This window comes from Chelonia mydas, chromosome 3 (assembly GCF_015237465.2).
Source record: "Chelonia mydas isolate rCheMyd1 chromosome 3, rCheMyd1.pri.v2, whole genome shotgun sequence".
NCBI classification, from domain to species: Eukaryota; Metazoa; Chordata; order Testudines; family Cheloniidae; genus Chelonia; species Chelonia mydas.
In genome coordinates, this window is record NC_057851.1 from 113,319,232 (window position 1) to 113,344,004 (window position 24,773).

Sequence of the window (24,773 nt, forward strand, 5' to 3'; positions counted from 1 at the left end):
TTGTCTGCAGCACAAGGCTGTCATCATTCAGTCCTGGACCAATGACAACTTTTCAGTCCACTCTCTGGTGGAATCATTACAGCTAGTAAAAAAAAAAAAAAAGAAAAAAAAATGTTACAGGTGAAAAAATATATACACAGATAAGTCAGCCATGAGACGCTAATTAGTAGATAAATGTCTTTCTTCACTGGAGTCTGTACTGCTATAAAGCCAACAATTTAATTCTCACTCTCAGATGCGTGCTAATCATTTACATTATTTGTTTTACTTCCGAATACACACACACGGGTTCTCCATAGGTAAAATCCACTCCTATGCAGAGGGCCCATACAAGGCCTAGCCACGACTTACATCCCACTTAACATTATTTCGAGGGCTTGCATGGGACTGATGTGGTGGATAGGCCTTGCAGCTCACCCTATGTTGGTATTATCCAGCTCATTTAATTTCAAGTTCATCACATGCACTTTGGGAGGTAATTTTGTCTGTCAAGCCAAAAATGTACTGACAATAAAATCTTACATCATCGGTAGACTTTAACGCTAGAAGGGCTTGGTTTGAATAACTAATTATATGACCAAAGCATGTATCAGAGGGTTGGGGTGGAATGAATTTATTCCATACTGAGTGAACACTGTAACAAAACAGAACTGAAAAAGTTAGGCAAATACAAATACACGCACACACACACACACATATATATATAAAATGTGCAACAAATTTCTGCGTTGTCTTTATATTTTTCCAAGGCTTTGGCCAAGTTACTAGACTGAGGTCCAGCTGTTTGGTGTCACTTTTCCAGTGGAAAGCAGCCCTAAACTCAGCAGATCAAGCCCCTAAAGTGACTCTCCTGGATAGATATATCCTTGAGTGGTGCAGAGCTCCTGTATGACTCCCACACCAACTACTCTGGCTGTCAGTGTAGAGGGTGTGGCTAGGGACAAGGTCTAATATTTTGAGCTTCCATAAACCTGGCTGCCATATGGGGCCATTGGCAGCTGATGAAGGTGAAAGGATCTTGGGACTGTGGCCTGGTACAGAGCAGCCCCAGAATCAGGAAGTCCAAAGGGCACTGCACCAGGCACTCTATGCCTACAGGTGAAGATCTGTCCCTTCAAACTTTAGTTTATTTTAAGGCTTTTTTTAAAATGTACTTATTGTCTAAAATCTTGACAATTGATTTTTTTAAGAAACGAGGAAATATTCTAAGTGTGAGTGAAAATATTGGTTTAGCATAATTTGTTTGTTGGGTAGTGGGTGCACACTTTACAAAATGACAGATGATTAGCTTTAAGGAAAGAATTTTTACCAGAATAATAAATGTCGCTAAAAAAAATCTGAATTTTGTTGTTCACTAGGAACAACCGAAAAAAATATGCACAAAGTCTAAAAACATAATGAGGAATTCCTTAATTTCATAAGTCAATATTTTCTTGATTTATCTTAAACAGAATTTTCTTTAAGTTCCTGAAGTATTTTACAGCTTTGGCTGCATAATGTCAGTGTGCAACTGTCAAAAAAAAACAAAAAACCTTCAGTATTGTTGCTTAACACAAGATAATCTATATATCTATATACACACACACACACACACACTTAGACATAAAACAAACAAACCTTCATCATGTTATAGTTAAGGTTGCTAAGTGCAATTCAAGAGAATGGTCTGGATGGGAAAGGCTGATGTCAGATCTATTTACATCACTTAGCTTGTGGTTTCCATAGTTTAGGAGGTTTAGTTAAAAGATTCTGTGGTTTTATTTTTAACGGATGTGCCCAGTGATTGTTTCAGTTTCCTTCTCTGCTTCCTATACTAGTTCTTACCACCCAGTTCCAGTCCCCAGCTAGTCCTTGTTCTCTAGCTACAGCTCTCCATAGTCCAACACTAACGCGGACTCAACAACCAGTCCCACTCCCTAGTTCCAGTCCTGAGGCAGTGCTGGTATCCCAAATACAACCCTACTTCCGAGTCACAGCATCCAACCACCTCCTGTTTTTGCCTCCTGTGTCTCTCCATCCCTCAGTCCACTCTTCTCCTCCCGCTAATATCTGCAGAAGGGAAAACCTGCTTCACGGGAACTTATACAGTCCACCTAGGCATGGCTCCCTTCAATCAAATTTTAGTAGATTTACCAGCTGCCAAAAGTGCCCAAACATCAGAGCCTCCCTGCTTCCTGCTGCATTCAATTCCCAAGTCCAACCCATCTCTAATGATCCAACATTTCCTGGATGTTCTGGGATACAGCTAAGTGTTTAGATCTTAAAACATTAATTGCTTAGTAATGAAACATTTCCAAGCAATTAAAACTAATTGCTAAGCAAGTGGAGGAGATCCAATCTGTTCCAGTGAAGATGGTTAATTTTTTTTCATAATCAAAATTCTAATAATCTACACTATGCATACACATGGGTCAATATCTGAACATGTATGATTTTTTGATATTTATAGCGTATTCTGCTTTAAAGCTAGATGAGTCCAAAAACTTTTGAGAACATCTTTACACACTGGCTAACTGGAGTGCATCTCCTTCACACCAGAGTATTTGGGTGTATATCTTTAAATGCTAGTTCCTGTGCTGGGGATCCATTTAATAAGGAGGAATATTTCTTAAAACTCAGTGATTTTACAAAGTCACATATGCTGAAATGTGCAAATCAAACTATACTGCACATGTATAGACAATTCAACACCCAATTGGGAGTTCAAATGTATATCCTGTGCTGAGAAACTTAAGGCTGAAAATTATGACCCATTGCAGCAAAACAATGTGTTAATTTTTGATTTGATTAACATACTAGTTAAACTATGCCACCTGGGGTTATGAAACTATGCCACCTGGGGTTATGAAATTTTATACAAAAATATTTTCCTACCCTAGAATATACAGTGAAATTTTCAACCAAATCTCACACTGAGGTCAAAAAGTAGAAGCAAGGTACTCAAAAAAGAGCTTACAATGCAACTCCCAATGTGTCCGTAACTTTGGAATGGTATGAATAATATAAATGTATATTAATTATATTTGGGTATGAAGACTGTGCAGGCATTTCTCTTGAAATCAACAGATAAACAATCTCATCTATAACATGTAGTCCTTTTTACAGTAGAAATACAGTACATAAATATATAAATAAAAATATATACAGTACATGGTCACACATTCACATAAGCCATAAAGTGACACATATTAAAAAAAATATAATCAACTATGTTTTATATGTTTGGATCTGCCCAGCTCCACCACTGCGTGCTGAGTGTCATCGGGCAAGTCACTGCCGTTCTGTGCCTCAGTTTCCCCTGTAAAACAGGGATAATAAACTGACTTCCTTTGTAAAGCATTTTGTGTTCTACTGATTAAAAGCACTGTAAAAGGTCTATTATTATGACTATGAATTCAAGATGAACTTGTACTTTACGTATTCACTACTATCAAAAATATGTAAGCAGAAAATTGTCCTTTACTGCGTCCTATATTCCATAAGAAAAGTTGAAACTTGATGAGACAGAGTTTCCGCATTGCAGAACAAATTTATTTGTCACCAACACACATTAAGGGACCCTCTCCAGATGACGTAGGAAAACAGCATCTTGATCTTGTCCGTATACAATTAGGAAATGTTTATGGTGTCCATTGACTGGGTGCCTTGAAAATTATTTAAAATTCAGATTTATGCATAATCATTATCCTTGTTGCCACCGTTTACATAGTAATGCAGTCAAAACAAGTGTAAGTAGAGATAAAAGTTCTTATTTGTAGTTGTCTTGAAGAGACAAATGGTAGGAGAGAAGATTGTATCCTGTTAGCATTATCATAGCTTTAAAAAAGTTCCTTCCATCAATAGGTTACATGAATAAAATGACCCCGAAGGTCTAGTATCTACAATATGTACATTCCTCTGAGACTTTCAGGTCTGTGTGTGCTCAGTTTACCTCTGATGAAAGATCAGCCATTCCTGAATGTCAATCCATTTCCTCTCTGCTTCAGATAATGTTTGCCTCAGACATGTACCCAGAGGGGACATCTTTTTTTAATTTTGGGGTTCCATTTTATTGGCATGAAATGAGTTTGGAGAGAGGAAATAATGCTTTGGAGAATGGGTTGTTTTTCTTTTAAAGGGGAAGAGATAAGCACTTGGAAAAAACAAAACCTGAAACTGTAGTAGCTTAAAGCATCAGGAGGTAAAGAGGGACAGGGAGGAATCCTGTCATGTACTGCAGGTTCCACTGTCCTCAGATAGCATTTTCAATTAAAGAAAGGTGGTGGATTCATCTATGGTTCCTTGCTATTCCCTTCCACAACAGCTAGGGCATCGTGCTGCTGATAGATCTCTTGGACCAACATGGTGTTTGTATTCTTCCATTCTCTATACTTCTTTGCCGTCAGCTCAGGATCTTCCAGCAATTGGTTAATCATGGCCAGGTCATGCTCTTTACACTAGTAGGAAATCAAGAGGGTTAATAAATATATATTTTCCCATACGAACTGTACACCATATTTTCCTTAATAAAAATAGTATGAACCTAAATTGCCCATCTTGGCAATGTGATTCCCTTTTTGAGTATGGGAATTTTAAAACAAGCCCATGGCAAAAGTTTCTTCCAAGTTACAGTTGGAAGTTACAGTTCTGTTTATACCTGAGTGTTTAAAATATCCCATATTTTTCACAGGATCTTTGCACAAAAGCCCAAGAGAAGAGTTACATGAAGAACTGATCACTTTTCATAAAATGCTAAATTTAAAAAAAACTGGTAGCAGCAGCAGCAATAACTGCAATTTGGACACAGCTTTTGACCTTCAAGAAAAACACTCCCTTCCCACATTGTAAATACCCCTACTTTCAGTCCTAGACATTTAGATGTAATCCACACTCACATAGGGTGGCTATCTGTCCCACTCTAGTGGCTAGACCATATAGGGAGGTTTACAAGGCTGCTGCTACTTGTAAGTTAATGAACCCCGTTCCTTTAGCTCAGTATGTAGAGCTCACATTTTTAGGCCCAGAGATCTCAGCTTCAGTCCTCACAGAGGATGTGAGCAGAGACATCAGTACATGGAGAATAAACACCTTAAGGTGGACAGGGACGGTGTCCCTCGCCTCTGTTTGCCAGAAGCTGGGAATGGGCAATAGGGGATGGATCACTTGATGATTATCTGTTCTGTTCATTCCCTCTGGGGCACCTGGCATTGGCCACTGCCAGAAGACAGGATACTGGGCGAGATGGACCTTTGGTCTGACCCAATATGGCCATTCTTATGTTCTCTATTGCAGAGCTCCATTTTCCTTTTCCAGGTCTACAGTATCTTACTATTCTTTTAGTGTGTCCCAGGCATACAGGGCTTCTCCAAGCAGTGGTACTGGATTTCAACTATGGAGACATAGACTTCAACAAAATGTTCTTAGTAATTCTAGGATGAGGACAAACGGATCTGAACTGAAATGGTTCTCCACCAACCATCATTTAGCTATGCCAGCTCCAGACAGAAGCCTCTGTTGAGACAAATTAACTGCAAAAGTGCCAGTTCTCTCTGGCGTATGCTCGGAGTAGGCCTCTGCTGTTAAACAGCCCCATGAGATGGAATTCTAGTGTTATAATAAGAAGGGATAAGCAAACACCCATCCTGGTTAGAAAAAAATAATAAAAACAATGTATGTAGTTTGTCCGTTGCTCGTCTCCCTCCAGTGGATGTGAGGCAACGGACCCCTCCACTGGCCTATGTCAAGCACCTCTAGTCAGCCTCAGGCAAGGGTCATTACAGAAGAGAGGCAAAAGTAAGACAGAGACGGTTTCAAGGTCAGAGCTAGGAGGATGAGACAGAGAGTAAGTGGGGAAATAAAGGCAGGTAAGAGGGCCTAGAACTTTCTTGACCCCAAGAATTATGCACAAAAGTGGTCCTGACCCATAGCCTCAACAACTTTCCCAGAAGGCCTAATCTCTGTGATCTGTGATTCTTGAACCAACTGGAATTGGACAGCTTGTTAGAAAGGCAGATTACTCAGGTTCAACCCTATGTCTACCTGGCAACCTTTGTAAGAGGACAGCAAAAGGCACAGGACAGAGAAACAGACAGGTGCTGCTAACATAGAAGCGGGGATTTTTTTTCCCAATGGAGAAATTTTCTGACAGGGTGGATCTATCTTCCATATCTCTGGAAAAAAGACTAATTTCCTCCAATCATTTAGCATGCGAAACACTCTGCAAACAGCTTCCCTCTCTTCCTAGCCATCCGAAATATGTTTTGCTATTGATATACTGTGGCAGCAGCAATGATTCATTGCTAGAGATGTGGAGTAGCAAGTCCAAACTAATAATCCCAGTCAGCCTCGGTATGTTCATAAATCACTCTGCTTTAAGCTGATAAAGGTTTAGTCAAAGCACAGCAAATATGGATCAGATGTAAGACTTCCCGGGGTTCTGCATTTCCAATAGATCATGCAGGGTTAATTATGTCCTGCTTCATATAATATTAAGAAGAAATTACTTTAAAAGCATACTTTTCTACTGATTCACAGTTTGGCATTTTCCTTACTATGAGAATGTGCCTTTCATACTAACTAATGTAAACACCATGGCTTAAAGAATTCTATTTGTCTCTGTATGAAATTCTCTAATGCCATATTTATCTTGTCGACACTCCAACTTCTCGGTTTGAATAAAGCAAAACCCATATTTTCTGCATTAAGAAAAGCATCCAAGAAAATGATCTTTCCATACTCAATTAGTGTTAGACCAAAAAAAAAAAAAAAAAGTCTGGTTATAAAAGAGTGCTAACCACAGTCAGATCCATAATTTACTCATTTATTTACCCAGAGGAATGTGAATCCCCTTAAGAAATAAACAAAAACTCTAATAGCACTAAAGTTTTTATCCCCAACTCACCATTATTCTAATCTGAAGATTTAACACTAAAATGTGAGCTACCAATCCACTTGGCACTAAGCGGTTCTGTTCTTTCCTTTACTGGTGACAAACATTACACTGGAAAAGCCATGTTACGCTTTTCTGTCTCTCAGTTTCCTCACCTGTAAAACGTGGATACTATTTATCTATCTTACAAGTATGTGGTGGGGCTTACTTCATTAATGATGAGATCCTCAGACAGCAGATGCTACAGAAGAATGGATTATTATGAGTCTCAGAACAGCTGATTTGGCATTAGTACCAGTGAGAAAGTTCTTTATAAATTTCTCCAAAGTAGACATGACTTAAAGCTAAGTAAAAACAATTGAGGTAACGTACTCATTTCTTACTTCTGATAAAAAAAGCAAGAGGATGGGGAAGGCAATTGTTTTAATGTTCATTCATAGAATATCAGGTTTGGAAGGGACCTCAGGAGGTCATCTAGTCCAACTCCCTGCTCAAAGCAGGAACAATCCCCAATTTTTGCCCAGGATCCCTAAATTGCCCCCTAAAGGAATGAACTCACAACCCTGGATTTAGCAGGCCAATGCTCAAATGACTGAGCTATCCCTCCATCTCTCTATTTACAATTTAATTTTACATTAATAAGTTTTCTCTCTCTCTCTCCTCTAGTAGCACCCAGAAACAGGACTAGAAATTCCATGAGACACAAATGAGGCTCCAAGTGATTCCTATCCATCAGAGTATTGCAGAGTCTATCTATCTCTCAGACCCTCCAGGGAATGTGCTGAGAAACCCTCTCATCCTCTACCCATGGTAAGATTCCAACATGAAAGCAGGATGCTTGTGTTATTGAAACTATTTTAGTTCCAGGAGGCCCTTAAAATAGCTTTAGCACATCCTGTGCATTCTGCAGTAATCCCTTAAGGAAAACTTTCTTGGCTAAGGGTCATTTGTTTGTCCACTACCATCTGTGTATTTTTTCTGCTCTCCCTCCTTTCACGCTGTCCCATTCAGTGAACTCACCAAACACCCACTGAGTGTGTGAATTTGACAACTGACTACCATGTGATCTCTTATAAATTCCTGACACCTTCTCCAGTCAGGCTGGAACTACAGCAAGAACTGAACTATTGCTTCTGATTCCACTTTCAGATATAGCCACAAAACACAGAGGCAGGAGAAAGTGAAACATTAGTTGAAAGACTTAACTGAACAACATTCACTTTGAGATTGGGTGAAGCTTAGGATTGTTTCTTTTTCAATACAATCTGTTTTTCCTCTTTTCAGGCGGGAACTTTACCCCTTGTTACACCTCACCTTTAATGTGCTATTCAGCATTCGGATTTGGTGGAGTTTCTCATTCATGGAGGGGTTTTTGCTCCGTTTGGCAAAGGACTTTCTGAGCTCTTTTTTGGTTGAAGGTCGACGGTCCCCGATGGGAGACAAACTTGCTTGTTCTAATGACTTGTAAAGTCGCTCCATTTCGTCTTCGGAGCATTTTGCCTGTTCTATAAAGAAAAGAATAATAATAAATAAGATAAGAATGTGACTCTGACAGCAAGTTGCAGTGATGCTGGATTCAATTAATAGGATTTTTACAAAGTTAAAGGGACTATATTTTCAAAATAAAAACAGATGGCAGTAACATACATATGACCAAAAAAAAAAAAAGTAAATGCTGGTATTGATACTTCCAGCTGCTGTCTCAACAGTGACATGTCTATTTCTTGAAGTGAAGGGTTATTTTGTGTTCTGAGTGTCTTTATTATTTAACTCTGAACAACTGTTAACAACATGCACTTTGAACAAAAAGAAGCTTTGATAGAATCTACTCTCATTCAGCTTTTCCCTTCACTCCAAACACCGTTCATCACCTTGAACACTTGTTCCACTGATCTCTCTCTGTTCCTAGAAAACACAGAGCAAATTCTGCTTGGTACAGCAGCATATCTTAAACTGACATTTTGTAGTTTTTAAACACACAACCAAAAATATTTTGATTGAGAGAATAAAAAAAAAGGGACATTTCAGGAGTCACGTAAGAAGTTTCCAAGACACTGGGACAATGTATGAACAAGTAAGACATATGGTCACATTACATATAGTTGCCAAATTTCATACACTGTGGCATACAATTCCTCATGGAACTTTCACAATGAATCCTTGTTTAAGACTGTTTCAGTTATTCCTTTCAGTCTGACAGCTTTCTAGTTGCAGCACCATCTCCTCTAGATGGGGACACTTGGGAAAAGGAGAGAACAGCTGGGAATTAAGCAGAAAGATAGAACAAATGCAGCCTGGGATAAAAGGTAAATTTTTAAAGACACTATTTAATATGAAGGTACAACAATTAATATGTGCCAGGTTTAGATGAGTGAAAATTAGTAAAAAGTAGGGCTGTCACTTAATCACAGTTAACTTATGCGATTAACTCAAAAAAATTAATCGCTATTAATCACAGTTTTAATCGTACTGTTAAACAATAGAATACCAATTGAAATTTATTAAATATTTTGGATGTTTTTCTACATTTTCAAATGTATTCATTTCAATTACAACACAGAATACAAAGTGTACAGTGCTCACTTCATATTTTTATTACAAATATTTGCACTGTAAAAATGATAAAAGAAACAGTATTTTTCAGTTCACCTCATACAAGTATTGTAGTGCAATCTTTTTATCATGAAAGCACAATTTACAAATTTTGTTACATAACTGAACTCAAAACCAAAGCAATGTAAAACTTTAACGCCTACAAGTCCACTCAGTCCTACTTCTTGTGCAGCCAATCGCTAAGAGAAACAAGTTTGTTTACATTTATGGGAGATAATGCTGCCTCATTCTTATTTACAATGTCACTTGAAAGTGAGAACATAGCTGGCATTGCAAGGTATTTATGTGCCAGATATGCTAAACATTCATATGCACCTTCATGCTTTGGCCACCATTCCAGAGGACATGCTTCCATTCTGATGATGCTTGTTAAAAAAATAGTGTTAATAAAATTTGTGACTGAACTCCTTGGGGGAGAATTGTATGTTTCCTGCTCTGTGTTTTACCCACATTCTGAAATATATTTCACGTTATAGCAGTCTCGGATGATGACCCAGCACGTTGTTCGTTTTAAGAACACTTTCACTGCAGATTTGACAAAATGCAAAGAAGGTACCAATGTGAGATTTCTAAAGATAGCTAAAGCACTTGACCCAAGATTTAAGAATCTGAAGTGCCTTCCAAAATCTGAGACGGATGGGCTGTGCAGCATGCTTTCAGAAGTCTTAAAAGAGCAATGCTCCAATGCAGAAACTACAGAACCCAAACCACCAAAAAAGAAAATCAACCTTCTGTTGGTGGCATCTGACTCAGATGATGAAAATGAACATGCGTTGGTCTGCACTGCTTTGGATCGTTGTAGAGAAGAACCCATCATCAGCATGAATACATGTCCTCTGGAATGCTGGTTCAAGCATGAAGGAACATATGAATCTTTAGCACATTTGGCACATAAATGTCTTGCAATGCTGGCTACAACAGTGCCATGCGAATGCCTGTTCTCACTTTCAGGTGACATTGTAAACAAGAAGTGGGCAACATTATTTCCTTCAAATGTAAACAAATCTGTTTGTCTGAGTGATTGGCTGAACAAGAAGTAGGACTAAGTGGACTTGTAGGCTCTAAAATTTTACATTGTTTTATTTTTGAATGCAGTTTTTTTTGTATATAACTACATTTGTTAGTTCAATTTTCATTATAAAGAGATTGCACTACAGTACTTGTATTAAGTGAATTAAAAAAACAATTTCTTTTATTTTTACAGTGCAAATATTTATGATAAAAAATAAATATAAAGTGAGCACTGTATATTTTGTATTCTGTGTTGTAATTGAAATCAATACATTTGAAATGTGGAAAACATCCAAAAATATTTATATAAATGGTATTCTATTATTGTTTAACAGCACGATTAATCACCATTAGTTTTTAAAGCACTTGACAGCCCTAGTAAAAAGGCATTTTCAATATGGGAATTTTGACTGTAGGATTCATTTTTCTGCTGGTCCGACAAGGGCAGAGATTTTTGGTCATCAGAGATTTTAGCTCATACTACAAGCTACACATTTTAGGCTCATCTAGTCCACATAATCTCTCAGGAAAATGGCCTGAGTTTATTGTTTCTTTCTGTAATTTTGTGTCCTTTAGCTGGCAGGGGTATAACACTCAACTTTATTTCACTGATTTTTTTTTTTAAATGGGCACCAACTGACTTTTGTTGATCAGAATATTTTATAAACTGAAGTAAATTAAAAAGTGAAATTAATCCTTTCCTTTCATCCTACCTAACTGTCTTTTCTTGTCTGAAGTAACAGGTGCCACCCACCTTCCCCCGCCCTCCCCCCCCCCCCCACACACACTCTGTCTGTCTCTCTCTCTTCTATACAAAAGAGCCTTCAGATTATGACTCCCCTAACCTCTCCAAGGAAAGGATTAATTAATACTGCCCACAGTGAGCCCTCTTCTTGGATCTCCACAGTAAATGTCTTAAGGAAAAGGCAAATGGAAGCCACCACTGTGTCACAAGCTACTTTTATAAGCCTATGCCGTACAGGTTCTTGAGTGACTCTTGCAATTAGAGAGCAGCACTAGGGGAGATCAAAGAGTAGGCTAAGAGCCAAGATCCTAAGAATATCTCTGTAAGGTTTTCTTATAGCACCCATGACCATAATGTCTAAAGGCCTCATCCTATATCCACTGAAGTGAATGGGAATCTTTCCATTGACTTCAGTGGGCAGTGGCTCAGGCACAAAATGCTGAAGTAGTATAAAAGATCTTTCCCATGTTCTAGAAAATGTTGCTCTCTTTCCCCCTCCCCACAATGCTTTTTAAAACCCTTTGGCTATAGTGAGAAAACTTTAGTTTTATGGTACATTACACATATTTGTGTTTCCAGTGCTCAAGGCGTATGTGGGTTATCTGGCATTTTTACATTACTCTGCAAATATAAACAGACTGACTGTACCTTGACTGGAACTAAATATAGCTTATGGCTTTGATACAATATTTGAGGGAGGGGGGATATTTAACAAGCTACAGGAAACCGAAAAAATTGCACGTGCTAGGCATAATACACGGCAGTAATATTTCCTGAAAATTGCTGGCTCACACTGTTTACCTTGGAAGAAGCAGCTGCGTTTGGTTCAAAAGTGGATTTCTGCTCATGGCACGGTTGGTTTTGCTGTTATCACCACACACTGGGATCGTAAATTTGACACTCAATTTCAGAGTGAAGGTAACAATTACCAGGTGTATAAGCAGGCTATTAGCCAGGATGGGTTGGGATGCAACACCATGCTCTGAGTGTCCCTAAACCTCTGACTGCTAGAAGCTGGGAATGGGCGACAGGGAATGGATCACTTGATGATTGTCTGTTCTGCTCATTCCCTCTGAAGCACCTAGCACTGGCCACTGTTCGAAGACAGGATATTGGGCTAGATGGACCATTGGTCTGACCCAGTATGGCCATTCTTATGTTCTTACACAAGAGTTTCTTTTGGAGCTACTCAATGATGATCACTGATGCACTACAGGGGCCACTGAGGAGCATGAGACATGCCGCCCATGAACACACCTCTTCTGATTTCTGCATACTGACATCTCATAGAGCAAAATTAATACTCTTAATAATAAATAATAATAATAATAATCAGGGTATTTTATGTGGCAACACAGAGTAGTAATTCCTAGGCCAACCAGCCAATTTTCAAACTCTTTTTGATCAACTCCCCTTTCCATCGCCTGCACAAAACAATTCAATTGGAAAGATTCTCAACTTGCTACTAAAACACTCACATAGTCAAAGGCGAAAACCAGCTATCTATCTCAAAGCCTATATGACAATGAGCTGATGTAAATTCACATTTAATTAAATCACTTCATCAATTCGGAGAGGTTAAGGCCAGAAAGGACCATTATATCATCTAGTCTAACCTCCTAAATCTCACAGGCCATTAAATGTCACTCATTTACCACTCCACTGAGCCCAGTAACTTGTGTTCTCATCCTACCTGCCTATTTTCTCAATGTACATCTTATGATACAAGAAGGGAGGATTTCCTTATGGCCAAAAAATCCACACAGCAGCTCCCAAGAAACTCCATATGGTAGCTCCCAAGTGACTAGCACTTCAAAGGACAGACAGAATAGGGTGATCAGATGTCCCAATTTTATAGGGACAATCCCGATATTCAGGGCTTTGTCTTACATACATGCCTATTACCATCCCCCATCCCAATTCTTCACACTTGCTATCTGGTCGCCCTAGACCTGAATTTTGAATTCCACTTGCAAAGCCTTTCAAAACTGCAGAATTAAAGATTTTTTCCAAAAAAGGTGGGTCAGAGTCAGTAGATTTTACATGGAATGTTAAAATACAAAGCTGTTTTGCTCAGGTGAATAAAAGTAGCAACAGTGTAGAATCTAAATGGAATTTTAGGAAATGGTTTAAAACAGGGTTCTGTTGTCCATGGTATGTGGAGCACTGATGGAGTGGTCACATGATGTTCCCTGTTTCCAGTTGCTCATCAACCAGGAGCTGTAACCAAGGAGAAGAGTTGCCACCAGAAAAGTTAAAAATAACTAAGTAAATATTTTTCTAATATTTCTCTTTTGTAAACAAATCCTGCAGTTATCAATAGATAACATGTCTGTCTATAGATCAGAAGATTTCCGATTTGACTCCTGCCTGGCTTGTAGCTCTGACCTCAGCAGCCTGGCTTTTGAGCTCCCCTTCCCCAGAAGCAAAGCCCAATGCTTTGTGGCATTGAAGGTTTCGCTCAATATTTCATATTCAATGCTATGTGGTTGCAAATGTGAGAGGTGATCCAGATGACTATAAATGGCAAAGGAGTTGTCCACAAGACACTCATTTTTCAGATGTGGTCCATGCTTTTGAAACGCCTCATTTTAATATGTCAATTAGGTGTTTTAACAAGTCCAATAAACAATTTGTGATAATAAAAAATACTTAGCACTTGGACAGTGCTTATCAACTTTGAAGTGTTTCACAAGCCTTTTGTCATGTCAGAAAACAAGACACTAATTGTAGTTTTGTTCCCATAAAAATATTAGGGAAAAAATTAAGGTTGGATGGTTGTGACAAAGTAAACACTGACCCAAACCTTGACCTGGAACTGAACTTTTTCTGAGGTTCAAATCATAGGCGCTGATCAGCTGTTCAGTAGCGGGCAGGAGGTGCTGGGGGGAGTGGAGTGAGGGTGGGACATTGGGGGAAGGGTGGAGTGAGAGTCGAGCACCCCCAGGGAAATCTGAAAGTTGGTGACTCTGGTTCAAATAATGTGATGTACTCACAGGTACTCAGCTTAGTGCTTCTGGTTCCATCCATGACTGGAAACAGAGTACTGATACAGTATATCACAAGAGTGACTCAGTATTTCTATTCCAAACAGAATCAGGAAGCATAAGAAATCTCACAAGGAAGCGAATTCTCATGAGCTTTGCAAACAGATGTTTTGGGGTCCAGTGAATTCAATAGTTCATATAAAACTTGAGCAACCTTAGGGTGTATTATTGTATCATTGCAATATGTTTACTTTGTGTCAGATAGTGAAAGGATATGCAGAGAGTACACATCACTCAGTCTCACATGTCTGCGTGAAAAAACAATAGGTCGTCTATATTGTGACATCCATGTAAAAGTTTATCCTTTCAGGGCCTTCCCCCAGCGTTGGCTGATCAGCCAAATGGGGTTTGTTCTGATGATGTACAGTAGAACCTCAGAATTATGAACATCTTGGGAATGGACGGGGGGGGGGGGTAAAGGGGACAATTGCCCAGAAGCCCGCAGCAGGGCGAAGGCAGGCTTCCTGCCCTCCCTCGCTCCCTACCGCTCCCGGAAGCGGCCGGCATGCTCCTGAGGCCCCTGGGGGAGGGTCTCTACCCACTGCCCCTGCCACAAGCACTGATTCCACAGCTCCCATTGGCTGGGAACCGCGGCCAATGGGAGCTATGGGGGCAGTGCCTGAGGGCAGCGGCACTCTGCGGAGACCCCCTGAGCCCCCCTCCTAGGAGCTGCTGCCAGAAGGGTGTGCCGATCACTTTCAGGAGCCTCCTAAGGTAAGGGGCGACACTCTGGCCCCCTCCTGAACCCCCACCCTCTGCCCCAGCCTAGAGCCCACACCCCCTCCTGCACCCAAACTCCCTCCCAGAGCCCACATCCCCTCGGACAGGGGCCCCACAAAACCTAATAGCCTCAGGCCCATAAAAGAGTTAATCTGGCCTTGTTTGTGGCTATCACAATGCCCCAACTTCTGACTGTACCAAATATGTTGGTGTCAAGGTTCACAGAAGAGAAAAGAGATCGGAGGGAAAAATTTAAAAACAAAAACAAAAAAAAGAGAGTGAACTCTGCACTTCCATCTTATGGCTCCCTTTCTCTCTCTCTCATCTCGTCTCCTTTCCCAGTTATGACTGTGGAATTCCACTGTCTGTTTTCTATGGTAATGGAAGAACATAGAACCTGTGGTTAAGAGAAAACCAGGGAGACTTAAAATCTTATTGTTCATTTTTTTTTAAAAAAAGTTCTGTTTCAAGATTTTGATGATGTCCCTGGGAAGTTAATTACAGCTCCCTCAAAGCCTCAGACAAAAGAAACTGGGAAATAATTGACTTAAGAGAGCATAGGTTAAACATACTAGTCCCAGTGAATGCAGAGCTGCAAAACTCAATTCTGTAAAAGGGAGAGACAGAAGAATCAGGAAGGACATGTCGTTACAAACCAGGCCATTTACCCAACTTGTACTTTGGGTTCAGAACTGAATCAATTTTTAAAGAACTGAGACCTGACTAGGAGCTGCACAGTTAAAAGCTCATTTGCAAGGTTCTGAAAAATGTATAGGTAAATTTTCACTTTAAAACTTTGATCCTTTTCTACATCAATCAGAATTATCATCAAAATAAAGCTCAGGTTAGCCACATCCACTTACAGGACTACCTTCCACATGCAGGGCCAGATTCTCTCCTGAAGCAGAACTGCACCAAGAGAACTCTGTTACTCAGCTACAGCCAGAATCTGACCCCTTTATACTGTCAGAGCAGGAAATGGGGGTCAAGGCATACTATTGAATCTGGTCCATGGCATTATTAGCAGAGCTGGGTTAAACCAAGGGAAGAGAATGTCAACTCTGAAAACCAGGAATTGTTCAGATCCAGATCTCATTAACAAATTCCTTCCCACAGAGCCACCCCTGCCAAAGTTCAAGGAGATTGGAGAACAGGCTCCAGTTTTGCACCATCTCTAATTATAAGCATGTGACAGATCATCAAATGTTACTGTCTAAAATGAAACAACAGAAGAACCATCATGAGAATCATTCGCTGGAAGAATTTCTTGCCTTAAGCTTTAGGCCATTAACCTCAGCTGGTCGTAAATCCTCAGGAAGAAGGATGTTATTGCTGTTGTAGAAGAAACCTATATAAATATAAATAAATGTTCCCATTCTCTTGTAGTAATATTTCAATATCTTCTGCTTCCTTTCTTTCTTTGTTGTTATTATTTGTGGTGGTGGTCATAATCAGGCAATTTGTTCCAACAGTTGCCAAAATAAATAAAAATTATAGGGATTGGCTATTGAGCGTAGCTTGCTGCCAGGGAGGAGGTAAGAGAAATTCCTGGATACAGAGCACGTAGTCAGATACTTGTTTATATTCTTAACTGACTGGTGTTTACTTCTCTGTTTCTTTATGCCAGATGGAGTTTTGATTCCTTTGTCTTATGTGCAGCAGGCAACAATCCTGCAATATTAATTTCTATAAAAAGCAGATAATGGAATCAACTTCCTATTTCAGAGTGAGAAACCTGTTACTTCTCTCTACAGAAAATAGTCCCCTCTGTCTTCTCTCTTATCTAGGGTTTTGTATCACACTCATTTCTACAATATCTGAACCTTCCTCAAAATACAGCGCAGTGGATTTAATACTACTACTGCTATTTAAAAGCGCTGTGCAAGTCTCAAAACGTTCAGCATTTCAGTCTGAATAATAACTCGAGTCTGAACATTTAACGGAATCCTTTGCTTCTCGTAAGGACATAGCCATTTTAAAAAGTGAGAATGGGTTTGTTTCATTTCCGTCTTCCTGTGTCCATACAACGTTACTTCTTAAACATGATATTTCCCTATGACTCACTGCATGGTTTTGGGTCTACTGAATTCTGTCTCCCAAGGTGCATCACATAGTAGGGACTCTGCTGGTGTAGCTGGGATTGTATTTCATAAATTTACTGTTGCTTGTTCCTATTCTTATCAGCTCATTATTATACAGTTGGTTTTCTTTGCAGCAGAACATTTTTGTTTAAAACTGGGGTTGCTGCGTTTCATTTGGTCTTGCCAGTATATCAGTAAAACAAAATTCCTTGTTTGGTGTTGAACATTCTCCGAGGTTTAAAATAACTGTTTAAATCTATTTTTGTCCCAATTTTTTTTTCTTCACATATATAGTCATCAATGGTGCACATAATCCTCATAGCAAATGGCAAAACATCAGGCTAAACTCAGCTGAAGACAAACAAGCTGTGTATATACAACTAACCTGATGTTGGGCTTGGAAAGTCTCATTTTGGGTTATGGAACCCTTTACCCACCAGGCCCCCTTCTTTCCTGCACAGCCCCTTCCTACAAAGTCAGAGATACTCCTCCCTCCCTGTAGCTCAGGATTTTCCCTATGTAGATCCTTTTTCCCCAGTTGTTGATAACCAAAGAATTCATCAGTTCTGGCAACCTTTCACCTAGGTCCTACATGCCACCATGTTAGAAATTCCATTCTGGCACTTCCCTTTGCCAAAGGGCCTCAAAGCAGATTGTGTGACAGGTTATTTCTGTCCCCTCAAGAGTGAAGAGGGAGGCATGTGCATGGAGCTGAATGTGTCAAAGCCAGAGTATTAATCAACTGTATAATTGTTCTGGTTACAATGGTTCAGGCCATTAGGCAATAGAAATATTGGGCCTTCAAGGAGCTGCAATATAAGCTGGGACCTTGCCCCTTACATCCTATCTCGGAGGCAGAGGGGTATGTAGGGGCATGTCTACACTTACCTCCGGAGCGATTGATCCGGCAGAGGTCGATTTATCACATCTAGTGAAGACGCGATAAATCGACCAGCGAGCGCTCTCCCTTCCACTGGAGCAAGAGGCACAGGCGGAATCGACGGGGGAGCATCAGCAGTCGACTTACCACAGTGAAGACACCGTGTTAAGTAGATCTAAGTACGTTGACTTCAGCTACATTATTCACGTAGCTGAAGTTGAGTAACTTAGATAGATCCCGCCCCCCGAGTGTAGACCAGGCCTAAGAGAGTGCAGGAGTGCAGTACAAGTACAGGGAAGAACCAATACTGGTTGCATTAACAAATCTTCAAGCCATGGTATATTTGTTTCACTGATTAAAACAGTCCTTTTGTTCTGTTGTTGCTTGCTCTGAATAGAGTATTTTTACATCTGGCTTGCCTGGGCTTTGCTAATGTACTTCACAGGGTTCAGACACATCACTATTAGCTAACTGGAGTGGGAATGTCCTGCTTTATGAGCCTCAGAACCAGCATTATATTCTTTCCAATATGCTCATCTCAAGCTGAATCCCTGATTTTCTCAAATCTCACAGCTGAAACACCATGAAATTTATCTGCCACTGAGACTTCACCCCCCCATCTGCTACAATAAAAAGCTTTCACTCTCCACCCTCACCCTCCCCTCCACCCCCACTCCCAACCAAATAAAGGAGAGAAAGACGTGTACAGTATGTAATTGGATTACTCGGTAGTGGGTTATGATGCACACAAGCAAACATGCTTATTCAGTTTCCATAGTGACTATGCTGTTGAAGTTATCTATTTCTGGAGTTCCATCACAGACCTTCAATAGCCAGGGATCAGTTTGCAAGCACTCTGCCTTTTTGACAGCTGCCAGCTAGACAATGGGGGAGGAGGAAACATTACTTTTCTCCAAAATATGTTCAGCCGTTTTAAACCAGTGTACCAATGGGACCTTTATAACTTCACAAGACAATTATACCAAAACGTTCACAGATTTTCTTCATCGTTTTTAGTGGTTGGTATTGTGTTATCTTAGTAAGATTTGATTCTGAAAAATTGTATTCCTAGTTTATTATATATTCTTGTGCCTATTCATTATCATGCTAAATCTTAGAGACAAGGTGGGTGAGGTAATTTCTTTTATTGGACCAACTTCTGTTGGTGAAAGAGACAAGCTGGTCCAATAAAAGATATTATCTCACCCACTTTGTCTCTCTAATACCTTGGAACCGACATGGCTACAATTATACTGTATATGCTAAATCTTAGTAATACAAGTAATTGTCAAAACAACTGATTATATCACAGTAGTGTATACTAAGCAAAAAAGGTACAGCTACAAAGATTTGAATAGCAACCTCTGAGCGATTGGGGCAGTCCTCTCCCAGAGGCATGGAACCAAGCAAATATTGCACCCCCTCACCTACTATTTAAGGAAGTTTACCCCACCTGAGCGAAACTATGGGATCTTGAACATAGAGCTCTTGCCATTAACACTGCCTTTGAACAGTGGTGTCACTACTTGGAAGGGATCCATCATCCAGTCCATGTATTTACTGAGCTCAAGAACCTCGAATACAGCGCAGGGCCAAGGCCATAAACCAACGACAACTCCAGTGGGCCCTATTCTTTTCCCAATTCAATTTTACCTTGACCTACCTCCCTGGAACTAGAAACAGCAAGGCTGACACCTTGTCCCAAAAGATATAGCTCTAACCCACAAGGCCCTAGTCCAGAACCAGCTCACATTCACGTGACCCACTGCCAGGACCTGCTGATGCTCATCCACTCTTCCTCTGTCTCTGGAGTTCCACCAGACGAGATGGCCATTACTGACCGAGAAACACATGACACCCAGGAGGGGATCACATTTGTCAGGGACCACATCTATGTTCCCCCTGGACTTTCAAGAGTGGCTGTTCTTCAACTGTGCCAAGACTCCACCCAGAAAGGACACTTGGGGTGACATAAAACAATTAACATCCTGTACTTCTGGTGGCCCTGTATGCACCCCACAATAGGGACCTTTATTGCTTACTGCCAGACACGTGCCTGCACCATGATCCCATGCCAGAAAGCCTATGGTCTCCTCCGACCTCTGGACACCCCATCTCAGCCCTGGAAGGCCATTTCCTTGGACTTTGTGGTAGAACTATCAGAATCCAGTGGTTTCATGACCATTCTGACAATGGTGGATTGCTTTTCCAAAATGTCCCACTTCAATTCCTGCTTTGATTTACCCTTTGCAGGGTTAAACCACCCAGCTCTGGCTAAACAATGCAGTCTATCTTCATGGCCTCCTAGATCATGTCACCTATGACCAGGGGCCCCAGTTCACTGCCTGCTTCTGGCACTAGGCCCTACATCTATTAGGGGTCAATGTGCACCTGTCCTCTGTCTACCATCCTCAGTCAAATGGCCAAATGGAAAGAATCAACCAGATCCTAGAACAACACCTATGGTGCTATACCAACCATCACCCGGATGACTGGTCTACACGATCACCATATGCTGAGTTCTTGTATAATAATGCAGACCATGCAACCATAGGCCACAGCCCCTTCTTTGTCAACTATGGGTCCCACCCCTGATTTCACCCACAACTATCAACATCCTCATTCCCTTTCATTGGCCTCGGACCTAGCACAACACATCCATCACACCCAAGAAGAGGAGAAGTAGGACTACAAAAGGCATATAGACCAGCATGAGCAATAAGGCTCTACCTACTCTGTAGGACAGAAGATATGAATTTCTATAGACAGACAAACAGACCCTCTCAGAAACTAGACCACAGGTTCCTTGGCCCATACCAGATTTGGTGGCAAATCAAACAGGTCATCTTTGAGCTCCAACTCCCTCAGTCCCTTGAGTCCACCTTGTATTTCATGTCTCACTCATAAAACCCTACACTGAGAACGCATTTCCCCATAGACTCCCGTCACCACTCCTACCAGTACAAGTACAAGATCAGGAGGAATGCATTGTTCACAAAGTCCTTGATTCCAAAGTCAAGCAGTGTAAATTGTGGTACCTGATTGACTGGGAAGGTTACGGCCCAGAGGAGTGCACTTGAGAGCCAGCTGAGAACATTCACATTCCTGCCCTGGTTCAGGTCTTTCATAGAAGCCACTCTGAGAAACTTGGACCCATGTTACCCAGAGAGCACCCCTAGGAGAGGGGATGATGTCATAACCCACAGGCCTTGAACGTTGGCCCACAGGGTTCACAGGAGCAACCACGCTCCAACCCACCCCTTGGCAGCCTGCTGACAACTATTTACCCAGGACTCATGAAGCCCAGCCCCTGTTTGAGGTTCCACCCTTGAGGTCCTATTGGTGGAGTCCCACTGGCCTAACTTAAGCCAGCAGCAGGAACAGAAAGCTGTCTGAACAACTGAGATCCACCCTGCTCTGGGCTGTGTGCTTCCCACTCCTCCAGCTTGACTTTCTGGCATCCCAACTCAGCTTGACTCCTGGCATTGACTTGTGGTTCTGATCTCAGGTTTGTCTCCTGCTTCTGATCTCCCAGTATCCTGACCTGGCCTGACTCTTGACTCCTGTCTCGTGATGGTGGACTCTAGCTCTGACCATTAGATCTGGCTGCTCACTACCCAGCCGTGACAGCAGTTTATATACTCAATGCACTGTACAGACATTCTCTCATCAATCACACTCCACTGGCAAGTTATTCAGAGAAAAATTAAAAAGAAGAGAGGAAAATGCAGATTTCATGTTGTATAGTCCTGCAGAGAGATGCCTCTCCGACATGCTCACCTTTGGATAGTGTCCTCGCTCCTATCAAATCTTCTGGCACAGTTAGGCGATCCCTGCTGCTGTCTGATGAAGTTGTGTCTTCACTTAATAAAGAGTTCTGAGATCCATTATTAGATCTGAGAAGCTGGCTTTCTGCCATTTCACTACAGTCTGCCGTTGGATGATCATCAGCATGAATCTGGACACAGAAGGATAAAGGCTGATCAACCTCTTCTGTGTTAACTATGTCAAGCCAAGACTGTCTCTCTGGATGAGCCATTTTGGCTAGCAAGGAAGATGAGGAACCTTGTGACTTCATGGTGCTTTCCAGGGAGGAGAGAGAACAGGATGCTTCACTTGATAGAGGCGAGATCAACAAGGGCTGCTGCTGAGCCTGTTTTCCGGAACAAATTGAGCGGGGGGGGGGAAATAGTTATCTTATTATAATGGCCCATGAAATAGGAGATAGCTATATATATAGTTTTGCTCAAAGTTTCCCACATTTTCAAAGTATGAAAAGAAGTGCATGGTCACAAATCAACAACTTCTCCCCATACACACTTTCAGACACCATCGAGTGCACATTCTCTTTTGAAACTGTGAGCATATGGCTTTCAAATATCAGCTAAGGCCTTGTCTATATCAGGGACCCGCTCTGCTTACAGCCATGGTGCAAACTCCAGTGTAGACATGCACATCCACTATTTGCACTAGTGAGACTTACCCCAGTTTCAAACAGGGGAAAACTCCATCAGTGGAATGCTTATGTTTTGGATTTGGTCTTCTTGGTACCTCAAACTTCAATAGATTTTAGTTCTCCCAGCTTTAATGATCTGTGTTCTGGTGACTACAGGTGTCTGTCCTACACGTGTCTCAGACCTTGTCTACACTAGGCAGTTGCACTAGTGCAGCTACACTCATAGCTGGCCACCAATGGCTAAAATCAGATCAAAACCCCATTGTATACTAGGCCTGAGGTACAACAGGCAAGGTCCTTCACAAGATGCTATTTAAGAAAGTAAGAAGTCATGGGTGAAATGCAAAATATTGTTATGACGAAAACTGCCGAAGACAGAAAACAAGGAGCAAGAATAAACGGTCAATTTCCGCCATGGGAAAAGAACAACAGCAGGGTGCCTTCAGATTCTGTATTAGGTATGGTGGTGTTTAATATATTTATTAATGAACTAAAAAAGGCAAGGGGGGAAAAAGGAGTGAGGTAGCAAAATTTGCAGAGGACAAAGTTATTTAGGTTAGCCACACCCAGAGAAGACAGAGGAATTTCAAAGGCACTTCACTATGATAGGTGAATGGGCAACATGATAGAGGATGAAAGTGAATGTTGATAAATGCAAAGTAATGTACATTGGAAGGAAAAACTTGTACTACTCATACACCTAACAGGGCTTTAATTTTACTTAATCAACTCAGGAAAGGAACGTGAGCATCACCATGGACAGATCAATGAAAACATCTTTCATCAACATGAAGCTACAGTCATCAAATCAAACAATGTTAGAATGTATGAAAAATGGGATGGAGAAAGCTTACAGAAAATATTATGTAATTCAGTAGTGTGGTCTCATCTAGGACACTGTATGCCGTACTGGTCACCCCATCTCAAAAAGGATATTGCAGAACTAGCTGGGGTTCAGAGAAGAGCGACCAGAATAATTAGGAGCATGGAAAAAGTCTAATATGAAGTGAGATTGTAAAGACTGTGAATAAGAAGGGAGTAATGAATATAATATATGGAGTAATGAAAGGTATAGAGAAGGTAAATTGGAAGCTTTTGTTCTCCCTCTCTCTTGACACATGAGCAAAGGGGCAGTTAATGAAAGTAAAAAGATGGCAAATTCAAAACTGATAAAAGGAAATATTTTTCTACAGACAACACAGTTAGACTGTGGCATTGCCACAGAATGTTGGTGGCACTAAGAGATTAGCAAGACTCAAAGAGGGACTGAACATTTATATAGATAACAACAGCATCTTGCATTCAAACAGTTGATGTGAAAAATAAAAAGAGTATGGGAAGGGAGGCAAAACCACGTTTCAGGGTTTAAATCAATCTCAAACTATTCAGGATTAGGATGAGACCTTTACAGAAGCATATTATCCCACATCTTCCAATTGTGGAGTTCTTATACCTTTCTCTGAAGCATTTGGTACTGACCACTGTCAGAGACTCCATGGGTCACAGCACTGAGCCAGTATGGCAATTCTTATGTGGGAAGGGGGTGTTCACCCCACACCAGAAAGGATGGGGTTAAACGCAGCCTAGGGAGGCTGCACAGCGAGCAGCCAATCAGAGCCCAGCGGGCTTACATAAAGGGAGATGCAGGGCCTGAGACATGCAGTTGCCACAGGGAGCCTAAGGAGAGATGACTGTGTTCTTAGTGGACTGCAGGAAGGTAGCACTTTGAGCAGAAAAGCTGCTGTCAGGGACCGGGGGAGCCAGAGGGAGCTCCTGGCTGGCTGTCAGGTCATGCTAGCTGTAGGCCCTGAGAAGAGGTGAAGAAGGTGCTGGGACTGTGGGGAAGTGGCTCAGGGAATTGAAGCAATATTGCCGGAGCAGTTAAGGTGAGGCAGCAGGAATAGGGTCCCTGTCTATAGGGTCCCTGGGCCAGGACCCAGAATAGTGGGTGGGCCTAGATCCTCCCCACTCATCACTGGGGAAGTGGCTGAACTATAGAACTGGGAGATACTTCCCCTCCCAGAAGGGGAAAAACACGGATAGTGATGCAGCCGGAGGGCTAAGTCATACAAAGGATGCAGCAGTTCCTGGACTGGGGTGGGTCTACAAGTGGAGACAAGACCAGGAGAGGAACTACCAGGAGAGGGTGCGCCCGATGAGGGAGCTAATCTATGCGATGGCGAGCAGGAGGCGCTCCTCTGGGGAGCAAACTATGTCCCAGTGTGTTCCTAAAATAGGCGAGATATCTCTAATGATCAGAAGAGAGAACATCAAAACTGGGAGCAGGGAAAAATGTTGAAGGTGGGTTGCTAGGGAAACCTCCTGGCTAGGCATGACAAACATAATACATAC

At 41.2% G+C, this 24,773-nt stretch overlaps 1 protein-coding gene across 9 annotated transcripts in view; it reads right to left on the minus strand.

Annotated features, from left to right (window-relative positions):
* Positions 1 to 200: 200 nt before the first annotated feature.
* IPCEF1 (interaction protein for cytohesin exchange factors 1) overlaps positions 201 to 24,773 on the minus strand; it is a 118,699-nt gene continuing 94,126 nt past the window's right edge. For 7 of the 9 annotated variants that reach the window (XM_037895022.2, XM_027819776.3, XM_037895023.2 and 4 more), the window contains 3 exons: positions 21,746 to 22,118; positions 8,183 to 8,373; positions 201 to 4,436 (listed from right to left, as the gene is read on the minus strand). In XM_037895022.2, the coding sequence (XP_037750950.1) occupies positions 4,272 to 4,436; positions 8,183 to 8,373; positions 21,746 to 22,118 (729 nt within the window). In that variant the 3' untranslated portion in view covers positions 201 to 4,271. The remainder of the gene's footprint in view (positions 4,437 to 8,182; positions 8,374 to 21,745; positions 22,119 to 24,773) is intronic. The other 2 variants (XM_037895026.2, XM_043543177.1) reach the window with 1 other exon arrangement.